The sequence below is a fragment of the Castor canadensis genome, chromosome 17, assembly GCF_047511655.1.
Source record: "Castor canadensis chromosome 17, mCasCan1.hap1v2, whole genome shotgun sequence".
Taxonomy (NCBI): domain Eukaryota; kingdom Metazoa; phylum Chordata; class Mammalia; order Rodentia; family Castoridae; genus Castor; species Castor canadensis.
This window is the reverse complement of record NC_133402.1, coordinates 60,862,819-60,877,575: the sequence shown is the minus strand read 5'-3', so window position 1 is coordinate 60,877,575 and position 14,757 is coordinate 60,862,819. Positions and strand designations below refer to the sequence as shown.

At 44.2% G+C, this 14,757-nt stretch overlaps 1 protein-coding gene across 1 annotated transcript in view; it reads right to left on the bottom strand.

Moving 5' to 3' along the window:
• Clstn2 (calsyntenin 2) overlaps nucleotides 1-14,757 on the bottom strand; it is a 565,999-nt gene that overhangs the window by 93,090 nt on the left and 458,152 nt on the right. Inside the window, exon 6 of the mRNA XM_074060266.1 lies at nucleotides 3,248-3,433. Coding sequence (XP_073916367.1) covers nucleotides 3,248-3,433 — 186 coding nt within the window. The remainder of the gene's footprint in view (nucleotides 1-3,247; nucleotides 3,434-14,757) is intronic.

The following is a 14,757-nucleotide window of genomic DNA, read 5'->3' as shown; positions in this document are numbered from 1 at the left end:
GGAAAGGCTCTGCAGGAGAAAGGTGGAGGCAGGGCGCCAGGAAGAAATGTGGCTACCATGATGGATTGATTTGCAGGGCAGAGGCAAAGCTCTGGGAGAGAGAATAGAGAGGCAGGCTAGAATTTGGTGTTCTACAGGTGATTGTCATCACTGACACCCAAGTCTGCTCTTGGCCCTGGATTCTTTGTTTTGATTGTTGGCAACCTTGTCCACTTAGCCACTCACAATGGGGCCTTCTTAGATGATTCCTTCTCTCTCCCTTCCAACATTGAATCTTGCTGATTTTGCCTCTTAACTCTGTTAACTTCATCCCTACTGCCACTCCCCTGGTTCAGAACTCATTATCTCTTGCTTAGACTCTATAGTAACATCCTACTTGGTCTCCCTGTTTCCTTCCAAAGTCCATAAAGATTTGTAGGATGAAAAATGCATGAAGGCTGAAGCCTAAAGTGTCTTAACAGCAAGAATCCTTCCTGTCATCCGCTGAAAACATACAGAAGTTTGTGTCTAGAAGCTGGGGTGCCCACAAGACTGAGGGCATACAACCCAGCCTCTGTTCTGTGAGTGATGCTGCCTTGGAGCTTAGATAGAGCCTGGTGTCTTTACTTCTGCCCTTTTCTTTCTGTGCTCTCTCTCAGTGCAATAAAGAGTCAGGCTTTTGACATGGGGCAGGACTGGCCTGGGCACTGTGGGTTACTGGACAAGATTTCCCAGACAGTCACAAAAGGACATTCAAAGGACATCTCCCTTCACTGGATGAAGCTGCACTTGTGGGAAACTGCCTTCCTTTCCAGGCTAAGTGAGGATACTTTTCAGCAAGGTGGGCTGGCAGACTGGAGAGGGTGAACTGTTAACACACCACACGCAATTTTGCTCTGAAGTTTATTTGCTCAGAACATCCTTCTCACCTCCATGTCTCCTGTCTCTCCTCAGCAGCATTGAAAATCAAGTCACAGATGTGTGCCCTCGGGCCCCTCTGATCTTTAACAAGCTGATTCATCATCTGCTTCTAACCTGGAGGAGTTCAGGAAATGACTGTAACCCACAGTGGCATGGGGTCGAGTTGATTTCCATTCAACGTACACGGGGAGGGAAATGAGATATTCCCTCAGAGTTAGACATTGTCTTAGATGGTGTCTGCACACCACTGGGAAGGAAAGGACTGGGGGCAGTTTTCTGAATATCTCAGATTTTCTCAGATATCTATTTTTTGCAAGAGCCATTTGGAATATTGGAGTTGTGGTGTTTTACAAATCTACTGCTTTGCTACAGAGCAGTCTGCAGTCCCAGAAGTCTACCCTGCCAGCCTGGCATGAACAGAACATGGTGACACCAGAGCACCATTAATTTCATTTCTGAAATTCTCACTTGGGTTTTTGGGCAAGAGCAGAATGGGCAAAGAGGTATGTGTCCCAGTGTTTAGGCAGGAAAACTGCCCCAAATATAGTAGCAGGGGACTCTCAGGGAGGGGGGCCAGACCAGACTGTGCATTCAGGAACCTCCTTTTCCTCTTGAGGAAGTGCAGTTACCCCCAGTGTAGGAGTAAGCCCTTTCCTAAGCTCCCCCACCACATGGCAGGAAGTCAAATGTAGTTCTGTACGTTCTTGAAGAGAACAAGGAAACAGTGAACTAGAGGTTGGGGTGTGGATAAAGGGGATCCATCAACACATCAACAGTCTGGCTTACCATGCACTTGGGATCATCCCTACCTCACAGGATGCTCAGCTCCTTCACAGGCTCACTGGAGAGAGTTCCATTCTTGCTCTGGAGGCCTGATTGGCCTTGGTGGAGGCTAACCTAAAGACCCTGACATTCAGGTAGACCTACCTTCAAATTCTGGCTCTGATACTTTCTATCTGTGTGAACTTGAACTTGTCATTTTCACTCTCTGGGCCCCAAAATATCCATGTCTAAAACTGGGCAAATTACATCTTCTCCACAGTGAAGAGAGGGGAATTAAATCAAGCAATGCATAAAGAGACTCATGGGTACACACAGTGGGTGTGTAGATTTCCTCCACACCCATCTTTCATAGCATCTCTGTTGGTTTGGTTTCCTAATTCCTGCTTGCTTCCTTTCTTGTGGCATCATCTCTTTGCCCATGAAACTCCCACCTCCATCCCCACACCAAGCTCCTCCCTGCTGGCGACTGGCAGGCCCAGTTTCATGGGCTTGTGACCTTGCTAGCAGCTCAGTAAGGTAGGCACTCTGATGGACAAACTTCCACATTAACATACCTCAAAGTGTCCTTTCTTGGCTGAAGCTGAAACCCTTTTGGGAAAAGAAGCTAAGCTTTCCAGAGCAATCATGTCTGTTATCTTTATGATGCAAGCTAAGCAAGCTCAGAGAAGATCCTGCACGCCATCTTTACAATGCAATTGAAACATATCTAGAGGTGTTCCTGTCTGCCATCTCTCCTTCTTGAACTATGACCTTAAATTGAGCATTCTCAGGAATGTTTTGAATTGAATATCCTGGAGAATTTGCCTGTCCCCTAAGTGATTCCCCATGAAGATGTCTAGGCTTCCAGAGTAACATTTTCATGCTTCCTTTGTCCGAGGAGGGCATTGCTTTGAAAATAACTTGTGCTCTCTTTAACTGATGCATGTAATAAATCTCTCTCCACTCTTTTATCTCTTGATTATGCTTTTTTTTGACTTTGCACTCAACAAGATATGTACCCATTTCAGTCAATTATAACCCAAGTAGTTGCACAGGGTCCCATGCTTAGTTGTGGGCACCTGGTTTAATGCTTTTCTGTTGCCATATTAAAATTATTGATAATTTTTGAACAAGGATTCCATAATTCATTTGCACTGGGCTTTGAAAATTCTGTAGCTGCCTGGGAGAGAGGAAACAAATCCCATTCTAAGTGCCTGACACCAATATTCATATTGGCTCTGGGCCTGTGGACCAACAAGCAAGGCAGAAAGGAGTTTGTGTGACTCTTGGCTCTGTGCCAGGTGCTTTTAGACACGCTGTGCTATTTAATCCCTGTTTTACCAGTGAAGAATGGAGACTTTACCATGTCATTTGGCCAAGGTCATAGGATTGGAAAGTGGAGTCTGAATCAGCTACGTCTAATGCTAAAATCTGCCTTGTGACCCTGCTGCCATCAGTAAATATCTGTCCGGGGGGCTGAGACAGGTGGGGAGGACTGATTCTTTCAATATAATAAGATAGGATTTATTTGTATATATCATTGGAAAGCAAATAATTTAACAAATTCCAGCAGGGAAAAACCTACCACATAACTTCTGAAGGGATTTCTCAGAGTAGGTCTCCCGGTCACAGCCCTTGCCGATGTAATTGGTCTGCAGCTCTGCAGTGACCTGGAGGGAGGACACAGCGCCATCGCACGTCTGCAGCTGGATGCTGGGGAACAGGGGCATGCTCCCAGAGCCAGGCTGGTACTCAATCCTTTTGGTCCAGTCTGAGTAAACAAGGAAAAAATGAACAGTAAATCAGGTGCAGTCAGTCCTGCCAGAACACTTGTTTTGAAAATGAGCATTCCTTCCCATAAATCATTTGTCTCAACAGATATATTAGGGAACAGTTTGAGGGTAAAGGAAATTTCACATTTGCTGATGCAAGATTTCCCTCCGGAGATGTACTAGGCAAATACAGAAAACTGTACTTGGCTGAACAGAGCCACATAGGGAACATACCAAGCACATACATGTGCATGCCACAGACATTTACCACCTCCTTAGTTCACCATGTGTTGCAGGAAAAGGGGAATGAGTCACGACACTCAGAAATATCGGCAGTGATGCAAATACATAAGTACTACAATAAATATGGCACGTGACCTAGAAGAGGACTGACATTTGCTGATGGAAGTGGGTACAGGAAGAGTGGCAGCTGGCATGTCATTGTAAAGGAGCAGAAGAAGTCTCCAAAATGGAGGGAAAGTTGTGATGCTATTGGGGTTGGATCCAATTCCAACAAATGTCAGATCTGTTCAAGGTCAAGTGCCACATTGATTGCACTGCTTGTATAAAACTGCTAATGTTTTCTCTTTCCCCTTTCTTTAATGTGCCACTGTTGACAAGTGTTGTACCTCTCAATTCCTTTTACCCACTTTTCCTCACATGGTAATTTTTAGGAACACATATCAGTCACATCTCAAACGAAAAGGAGCATGGAGGGTGCCAGGCTTCTCAAACATTCAGAACTGTGACTTTCTCAAGTAGGGCTGATGATCGTGTCCTTGCTTTTCAGTGGAAAAATAATTGGGAGGCAATAAAGCATTGGAGAGAACAAAATCACAATCAAAATGGCACCACACAAGAACAGAGCAATCAACGAAAATAAACACTGAGAGCTAATGCACACAGGAATTGATTGATACATAATAGCAGCGATTGAAAGTCGGAGCTGATTCGAGGCAATGCTTACAGGGACTGACAATGTGGGCTTGCTGACAACGTTAAGCATCCCATGCTTTGCAAGGATGCAAGGATGCAAGTCTGAGAGACTGTGCGACTATCCTCAGCCAGACTTGTGTGTGGAGAGTAAATGTGGTCGCCAGGGAATGTAAGTTAAGGATACTATTAGTTTGTGAATTCCAAATGTTTGTCATAGATGGTATTCTTTTGCCAAAGTAGAAATGAAAATCTATGCAATTACTTTTGCTCACCTGAGAGAAGCTCAGTGAGTCCTGTATTTGTGGGACTTTGTGTCAGTTTGCAGCCACTAGGGGGCTCTGAACAAGTCCGCGGTCCATGATGGTGACACCAGTTCCATGGAGACAGCTGAACTTAGCAACTAACCAGGTGACTTTGTTCACTCAGCAGCTATTAGTGTGGGTTTCTATGGACATATCCTCTGAAGGATATGTCAGTGAATGAGTCAGAAGCCAGAGGAGAGAGGCAGGTGAAGAATAGGCCTGTGCTGTCCTATTTGGAGGAGTTAAGTGATGGGAAAAGTGACAGATGGAGAGTTCACATCAAGGCTAAAACCTGGATGCCAAGGAATAATATGACCCAAAATCCTTAAGGAAGCATGTTTGAGGCAGAGGTAACAATGATCTTAGCTTGACTATAAGTTCAGGAAGTTCTTGGGCAGATTACTGAAGGCCTCCAAGTCACAGGCACCTCATCAGGAAAACAGAAAGCATACCACTGACCTTACAGGGTTGGAGTGAGGGTAGAGTGTGGCAGTGTTGTTTTCTGGTAAGGAAGAAAAGCGATGCCAGCCTTTACCAAAACCCTGCCAAGTTCCAGATAGCTTTTTATCTGGGCTCAACTCTGAGCCCCCACAATAACCAGCTGCCTTTTATGCTTTTTTTTTTCAGAGCCCACTATGAGTACAGTTTTCACATCGTGGTTGTGAGGCTCATCCCTATGGAGTTTGCAATGGGAGGATGTGTGGATGAGAGAGACTGCATATAATAAAGGGGAATATACCTGATTATAGGCCCCAGGAGTGAAACCTAGACTGGCCCATCACATCTGGAGGATGAGATCATGAAACTGCTGCAGACCATGGCCAAGAGGCCCCAAGTTCAAGTTCAATCCTAAGAACAAACCAGTGGAGCAAAGGAGGGCGTTTTGTCAGCAGTATCATCTGAAAGTCATAATGGTAGAAGAAGCGATGCACACCCAGCCAGTCACGCAGTATCCTAGGTACAAAATGTTTCATGCCACTGTGGATTTGCTCATGGAGTTTCTTTTCTGTCCGTTTTCTCTTTGGGGATTTCTCCATTTCAGGCAGATGCCCTCCCCTGGGCTATCACAGTATCCTCAGCATTAGAGTGCAGCATTATACCCCAAGTTTCCTGGTGACTGGAACCCCTACCAGGTTACACGGTGTCTGGTCCAGAGGTAGAAAGTGAGAATGAATCCCATAAGAAATTGTATTGGAATTACCCATTTGTGTGCCTGTCTCCTTCATTAGCTACAAACTCCTTAAAGGCAAGGGTTGTGATGTTTGTTTTTGAATCCTCCTCAGCCAGCTCAAAGTGCAGCTAATATTTGCCAGGTGGATCTGAGGGGCACCATGTACCTCATTTTGCTGCCTGTCTAAAGCCTCAAGTCAGGATCCAGGACCTGCTTGCAGCTTCCCTGGTATTGCCCCTTGCTGCCCCCGTTTTCAGTCCTATAGAGCCATCCATCCCTACAGCAGAATATCACATGCTTGGTTCTCTGTTCTAGGCAACGCAATCTGTCCAAAGCTAAGGGAGGAATCTGGTTCAGTAACAAGAAGCAGCAGCAAAAAGGAGGCCTGCCTTCCCTCCTTCCTGGGACCCTCATTTTCTCTAGAGATGCAATTTTAAAAAATGGAGAATGTGCTTTTGTGCAGGAAGCCTTGGTGTTGAGTTTAACAGCACCAGTTGAGGGTCCTCTACTGTGAGTGCATAAGAGCCCTTCCACAGCTCCTGCTCTGGACAGTCTTGGGAGACCTCTTTTCTAGAGATGCTAAGACACTCTCAAAATTGACTCCATTTATTCTGTGGGCACTGCAGCCATCTCTTCCTCATCAGATATTTGATGGTTGTGTTTGATGAGAAATTCCACTGGAAATCCCTTTCAGAACAAGTGTTAATAAGTGAGCAGGTAAATCACGATGGAAAGCCAGTAGGTCTTCCATCCTCTGCCACCTTCTTGCTTGAAGCCCAGGGCTCTCTCTGACCATCGTGGAGAAATTAGGAACAAAAGAGCTTTAGGAACATCACAATTGTCAGTTGCTTTGGTGACCTCACGAGCCTTGTTTTTGAGGGTTCTGAGGAACAGGCAAAATTGCCACTATGTGAAAGCAATCAATGAAGTTTTCTGAGCACAGTGTCCTTGAGACAGTAGAAAGCTTACACAAACATCTTCCTCCTTTCCAGAAGTCTGGGTGGGGATTAAAAGAGCAAAAGGCAATTCATCACATTCAGCCTTTGCCTCACGACTATCTGTTTCTCCTTATTTTCTGGAGGAAGAGGTCACGGTGTTTAAAAGTATGGCTGTTAAATGCAGCATGCCTGGGTTTCAATTCCAGCCTTACCACTTGCTGTGTAACTTTGGAAAAATCATTTACCTTCCTGGAGTCTCAGTTTCTTCTGTAAAATTTGTATCTGCCATCTAGCATCTTGGGGAGATTAAATGCAAGGTTGTTTCAGCACCAAACAAAAGGGACATGTTTAATTGATATGTTATGGTTAAAGTATCATTTATTCAATAACACTTATTTTAGCAAATAACAATTACTAAGTATCTACAAGATATCAAGCACATTTATACCTACTCGTTCATACTGGGGACCCAGTGAGAGCATGTTAATATTTTACTTGCACAAATGACAAAACCATGTCTTGAAGTTGCTGCGACTTGCCCAAGGCCACATAGATCTTTTACAAAGCTTCTCCGTGAGCCTGAGGATTTGCCAGAACTGAGAACAACTGTCATTTTTACAGATTAATTTTTGAGCATTTAGGTTATTGTTTTATTTTTGAAAGGGATAATCACGATGCTGGCAAAGATTCAAGGAGTGTTTCTGGTCTCACCACTGCATGACCTTGGGGGCAGTTGGTGGGATCTGGAGGTTTGCTTTGACACTGAAGATAGGGGAGATTTATACTGGAATCCCACCTTCCCTCCAATGCCAAGTCTCACAGTTTCTATTGTCTCATTGTGATAATTCCCTCTGCTTCTGGGCTGGTCGTGAGTAATACAGGCAAAGGGCCCAAGCCAGACACTTTCCCATGAAGCCCTGTTAAGAAACATCCCACCCCTTGGTTCACAAGCTTCTCAAACTGCTTGGAGCTGTCCACTTGGGAAGAAAATCTTTTCAATTTATAGAGGTACTGGAGACTAGTTTATGAATTGTGGTTCAATTTTTTTTTCTTAAGTGAGCAGAAAGGAAGCCAGCTACCTGCTGTTTTAATAATCAGGCCTAAATTACTCTGTAAGTATTCCTGAAAAAGCCAACATTGGAATGCTGTTGGGATTTAAGCTCCTTCTTTGTGGATTAAGAATTTAGAAACATGATTCTATTACAACTCCCGCTAAATTTGGGGAACATATGTTTTCTTATCAGGAGAATATTAACCACTTGGAACATTTACATTAGATGCCTAGAGTTAAAAAAAAAAAAAGCTAATCCAAGACTTCAGGAAGGCAGAGACTTTGGGGCTCTTGTAATCCAAGACATTCAGGTCCATTATTCCAATTGGGACTCAGAAAATGCTGCAGAAGGATGAAAGGGAAAGACACAGGCTTGGCGAAACGCTCTTCTCTCCCTACTTGTGCATGTCCAGGGCTCTCCTGACCTCAGCTTTCAGCAGTTGAGGAAGAATTAGGTTCCCTAGGAAACTTCTGGATTCACACAAGGTGCATGGCTGAGTTTTGGGATGCTGGGGAAGGCTGAGGGGAGTCCCCTCAACAGGGATCCTTCAAGTAGCTGATGTTGTAATCAGGCCCCGAAGACACCAACCACCTGATGTCCTTCAAGACTTTGTCTAAGGGCTGGGTTGTTTTGATATGGGTACCAGGAGTCTTTCCCTTTTAGTGGGAGAATCTAGGGTGGTGCTCCGCCTTACCCATGGTCATTCTATGCATCTGAATTGGGGTGGGTGGCTTAGGGAGTAGAAATGGCTATAGGGCAAAAGAAGATGAAAGGAGAACACTGCATAGTAAGTCTGGATTTTCTTTCATAACTAGAGAAAAGCCATAAATATGTGTTCAGTGGGGACATCCCCACAATGGTGTTCTAGATAGTGCTGTGGAATGGTCACTTGACAACTGAATTAGGCCTGGTGGTGTCATGAGGCTTTTTCAGAAGAACAGAACATTTCTGAGAGCTACCCCTTGGTCAATCTGTGCAGAGTCACCTCTGACAGAGTCACACAAAGGGGCAGTAGGCTCAATTCTGTGCAATTCAATTAGATTTAAGAGTGTTAACTCTGCAGTTGGACAGATTCAGGGTTGAATACTGGCTCTGGGCCTCCTGGATATGAAGTCCTGGCTAAATTACGGAACATCTCTGAACTCATCTTCTTCACCTGCAGAATGAGGACAATACTCCCTTGCTGAGTTGCTCTGGGAACTGGATAAAAGGCTCACAGAACACCAAGAATGAAGAGCTGTTGCTGTTACTGTCATCATTCCTGTACATGCTTAACATTACTTCAGATGCCATGAGTTTACTGAGCACTGACTATGTGCCAGGCAGAGCCTGAGGCATGGGAGACAGAGAAGTATGAGCTATTACACAACTTGAAGGTGTTCACATTCTGGGCAGTGGTAACCACATAGCCAGCTTCAAGGCTGAAAGGAACGAAGAACAGACTCCAAGGACAGGAAAGGAAGGAGTAACTTATTCAGGCCCTCAAAGGAGACTTCCTGGGGGAAGTGACCTGGATATTTGCTTTAAGATAGGTTTTATTATTAATATTTAAGTAGATAAGGCCAACAGGTCAGGGTACCATTGTCACTAGATAGACTGTTCCACTTTCAGTTTCCCAGGGGAGGAGTTTCCCACACCATGGGGTGGCCACACAGATGCATCTGTGTCAGTCAGGAAGGAGAGAGAGAGAGAGAGAGAGAGAGAGAGAGAAACTGTGGGCAAGAGGCTTGATTGTGGTTTCCAGGAGAAGAAGCAGGTAAAGCTGAGTAGGCAAGCACAGGCTTAGCATTAGCTGGTTTGAATAATTTCAGAGGACTCTGGAGCATAGGGTCTATTCTTAGTGGCTGGCCCTTGGGCAATGAGGTAAGATGGAAGGTGACCAATAGTGTGAGATCCTGATAGGAAGGTGGTTTGGGGTGTGGGCTCTGGATTGATTATTTTACATTTTATGTAAATTCTGCAGTCAGATCAACTCAGGTTTGAGCTCTGGCTCTGAGCTTCTGGGCTGGGTGGGCTTGTGTAAATTGCTGAACTTATCTGAGCATTACATTTTATGTAAACCAACCAATGGTTTACTATCTCTAAGAACTACCCAATCCCGGGAGTGTAAGCCCCTCCAGGGTCAGCACAGCCCTGGATATCAAAACATCAAAAAACAGGAAATAAAAGATATGTTAATACAGCATTGTGGAATCAGAAAAATAACAGGAAGTGGAGACCCTCAGGATGTCATCATCTTGGTGTTGGGGCGATGTGACTTCAAGTAGTGTCATTTACGTGGGAAGTGATGGGAATAGTACCTTCTCCTTAGCTTTTAGGCCCAGCAGCCTGATATGACTTGGAAAATAAAGACATGTGTGAGGCTCTGGGAGGCTTAAGGGTGTCTGTTGTGAGGTGAGGCCAGAGAGGAGCTTTGGAGCTAAGTCACCATGAGCTAGAGTGGTCACCCAGGGAGAGAGAGGGTTCTTTAGCATGTTCCACACAAAGACTCTTCCGAGGCCTTTGTGAAAGGGAGATTCACCTCCTCTCTTCTCCCTGGATGGTTCCTCAAGATGAATTTCTTAGCATCCCAGCCCAACACTGGGCAGGTTCAAGGCAACAAGTAGACAGTATAGTTCAGAGTTAGGAGAGAGGAGCGGAAGCCGTGGGTACAGACCATGTCTTCTCTGCTTATCAGCTACTCACCTTTGGGAGGTTACTTAACCTGTCTGTGCCTCAGTTTCTTCATCTGCAAAGTGAAGAAAGAGTACAGCTGCCTCTTATGTGGCTGTTATGAAGATTATTGAGATGTTATGTGTAAAAAACTGAGCAGCGGGACATGAATCCACAGGGAGTCTGAGTCTGAAAACCAGACCCAACCATCCTTGCAGCATGCCTTCATCCTCAGGAGAGGCAGGGGAAGGGCTGTTTTCAGGCCAGGTCCTGGCAGCTTTGTACTAGAAGAACATTATACGTCCACTTTTGGTGAGTAAGCTGACTTGGTTGGTGAGAGGTTACATAATTTCCTGAAGATCCCCACAGCCAGTTGGTGCCAGGCTGACCTGACTCTTAAACCAAATCTCAAAAAAGTATTTCCTGCTTTTTTGAATTCATTTTCCCTTCACATCTTATCAGCCACTGTCATGCATCTGTAACTGTGCAGTCACATTTTCAGCTGGAGGGAGGCACGGGGCGTTGAGGACTCTAGGGGCTAGGCATCCAAACCTGGCTCCAAGACCAGCGAGGACCCGTGTTTGCTTGATTATTCTGCTGTCACTGTCTTAAGTTCTTCATAACTTCAAAACAGAGGTCCCCTCATTTCCATTTTGCACTGGGACCCACAAATAATGTAGCTGGTCCTCCTTGGGCAAGTTCCTTAACATTTCTAAGGCTCAGTTTCTTTATCTGCAGAATGGGAATTTTAATTAACTGTCCCATGGGTTGGCAACAGAGCATAACTGCCAGAAGCCAGGCTTTGGAGTCAGACCCAGATGTAAAACCCAGCCCTGCTACTAAGTGTCATGTACTAGGGACAGTCATTTCCTTCTCTGTTTTGTTTATTCTCATAAGCACCTAGTTCAGAGTTGTTTATAGAGTTTATACGAGATAATAAATGAAACCACTTAGCCCTATGCCTGACACACAATAGGCATATATACTCTGAGCATTAAATTATTTGGCTTTCTCTTTTCCAATTAAAAACAATTACACATGGGCACCATTTAAAAAGAAACAAAGCACAAACTCTCTGAGCTCAATTACAAATATAAGGAATCCCTCTCTCCTCTATTACTGACCCTTTTCCATTTACCATATTTTATGTTCAGGAAAGCATTTTACTACCTCTTAATTCCTACTAAAACCAGATAATCAACTACAAAAGCTAAGGAGGGAGGGGTAAGTGTCTCTGTGCCTACACCTTTGGTTAAGGCTCAAGGCTATTGCTCTTACTGTTTCTTCTGCCTGGGGTTCAGCCCCTGCCCTTCCTTGGCTGGTCTTTCTCATTTCACAGGTGGCTTTGTAAAGGAGGCTGTCTCAGTTTTGCCCCATTTCCAGCCCAGCCCCATGTCCTCTTAAAACTACTTAAATATTTGTGCTCCATGCTAACTCTGTAGCATGGCCTGTACGTCACTGTGCAGGAGCAGTCCTTAGCACACAGTAAGTGCCTGATAATTATTATGAAATTAAGGAGTGATCTGCTGTACAAAAATAAGAACACAAACACACTCCAATTCTGGCTGCTAAAGGCAGGGGTGGGATGACACACCTGCTAATCTATCATTCATCTAACCCTGGCCAGCTACTTAAATGACTGGCTACCAGGCATTAAAATGGAAGGATTCAAGACAGTTTGTGTGTGTATGTGTCTGTGTGCATACACCCACTCAAGCCTGAGTCTGAATATCTGTGGATGAATGTGTGTATTGAAACTGCACTTATAAATGGCTTCCATCTTGGAAACACTCACGTAATTTCAACCCTTTCAGTTCTCCTAAATATTTTTTAAAAATGTCAAATGAAATAGCTTAAAATTTGTCCTCAAATTTGTCTTGCCATAAAGTTTTCTCTAGAAAACTGATAACAGAAGCAATTTAATTTTGTCCCAGTCCAGCACTAGGATTGCTGGTTACTCTACCTGTAGTTCCTTCAAAGCCTTGTATCTTACCAGGCAGACCTCAGAGTCACACACATGCACAGACACTTCTGGGCTGGTTTCCAGAACCCAGGAAACTGCAGGCAGCTTCTGAACCACCAGCTCTTGCTGGAGCCCAGGTATATCTCAAGCCATCTTCCCTTGGCCTGTCACTGTCAATCGGGAGAACTGGTTTGCTGAGAAGACTAAGTAGGGGAGATGACCAACACCTATAAGGGCACACTCCACAGCAGTGCTACTCACTGTGGTCTGCAGACTGGGTCCAGCCCCTCACTTGGTTGTTACAAGTCTGCCATGTGCTAAGTCAGAGATGGAGAGTAACATTTGGAAACCTTAGTAGGCATTCGACAGAGTAATTTCATATATGTTGAATCTAATACCAATGAAAAGATTGGGTTTATGCCATGTATATTATTGTTATTCATTTCATTTTTCTAGAAATTTCTTTCTCTTATGGTGTCACAAAGTATTGGCCCATAACTGATTGTAAAAAGCTCTAATTTATCACTGCAGATAATTTGGGCAGCGCTACCTTAAATAATACCCCAGTAACACAATTTCCTAAAGCTTATTTCCAAAACTACTTGAAATCTAGGGGGCAGTGCTTCCGAGCATTGTGACATTTTACCTGTTGGGATAAAATTTTACTCAAAGCATCCTTAGGACTTCCCCATGTGGAGTTTTAGAAGGCTCCTAAGGTCAATATCTCCCCACTCAAGTCTTATGGCCGTCATCACTTTTCCCCTGGACCAGTTACTATGTCAACCTCTTACTTTATCTCTTTGTCTCTCTAACCTATGCTGGTCACCACTGCCCAACTATAACTCTTCCATTCCTCTTCCAGGAAGTCCTTCTGTGATTGCACTGGTCCAGACTTTGCTCTCCCTTCCCATTTTACAGACAATGCAATCTATATCATCTGTGTGCATTCACTGTGCTTTCTCAAACTCCTGTCTCTAGATAGACATGAGGTCATGGCTGGCTTCAGAAGATTACCTGAAAAACTCCTACAAACTCTTTCTGTCCCACCTCAGGAAATTTCAATGCAAATTTTGGTGGGAAGGCTGGAATTTGTCATTTGAATTGGTCTCCAAAGTACTCTGGATGCATAGACAGACTTGGAAAGCACCAGACAGACGATATGGAGAAATGACTACCTTCACCCTCATGTAATCAGAACAGGGGTGAGAAAGGGTCCATGCCTTGTTATTCAAGATGCCAAAAAGGAAAACTGTTTGAAGCTTGGAAACTGAACTAGCTGGGTTGGAATTCACACCAAATGAGTTCACAGTAGTTTTTCTTTACATTGTGCAGGGCAGGATACAGGTTACCATTCCAGAAGAATCACACAGGCAGACAGTACTTTCAATACAGAGGCCCAAATGGAGATGGACTATTTCTCCAGGCTATATCTTCTTCTACCCAGTAGAAGTGTATATCTCTGTTTGGGATGTGATTGGAAAAATGTTAGTGGATATTCCCAAGGGGGGTTGTGTTCTATGATGGTCTAGTATGGAAAACAACCCTGAGATTCCAACTTTTCCTTGGCAGAATGCAGGTTGAGAATGTTGTTTGGCTGCGAAGGGGGCATGTTCACCCATGCTGTTGTTTTTAGATTATGTCTAAAAATGGAAAAGGAAGGACCTCCCAAAGGTGGGGCCAGGGATAATGGTGAGCAAAGGAGAGCCAAGGTACATCCAGATAGCGGAATCAGGACCCATTCTACAACCTTCTTTCCTCTCTGGGTAGGGGACTTCACAACCTTTGTCTGTGGAGTTGTGGAAATACAATAGTAACTTCTGTGTGTCTTCTCTTTTCTCCCTTTCCTGAATGGAAGTGCTTACTGGTGACTCTGTTCTGGACCCTCCATGGTATGCTGGCTATGTGTTCAGCAAATACCTTGTTCTTTTTAGTTCATAGGCTGCCAGATCAAATGGAGCCTCATCCAGAACTTATATGCACTAAAACTTTGAGCTATTATCTGAGGAGACTTTTGAGCTTCCTTGGGAAGGTATAGCTGCATTTTATAGACACAGAGAAGAGACCATTTGTGATGAAGAGGGTAGTGTGCAGAGATCAAGATATTGTCTGTAACCTTCTGTTTGGTTTATGTGACTTGCTTTGATTAATGAAACTTGGGCAAAAATGACAGTGGACATTTCTGAGTAGAGGCTTTATAAGGCAATAGATTTTTCTACTCTCATCAGCTTCTGCCTCTGCCAAAAGAACTATATGTACCAGATAGGATCTACTGACCATTTTGATTCTAGAATGTGAAGATGGAGCAGAGG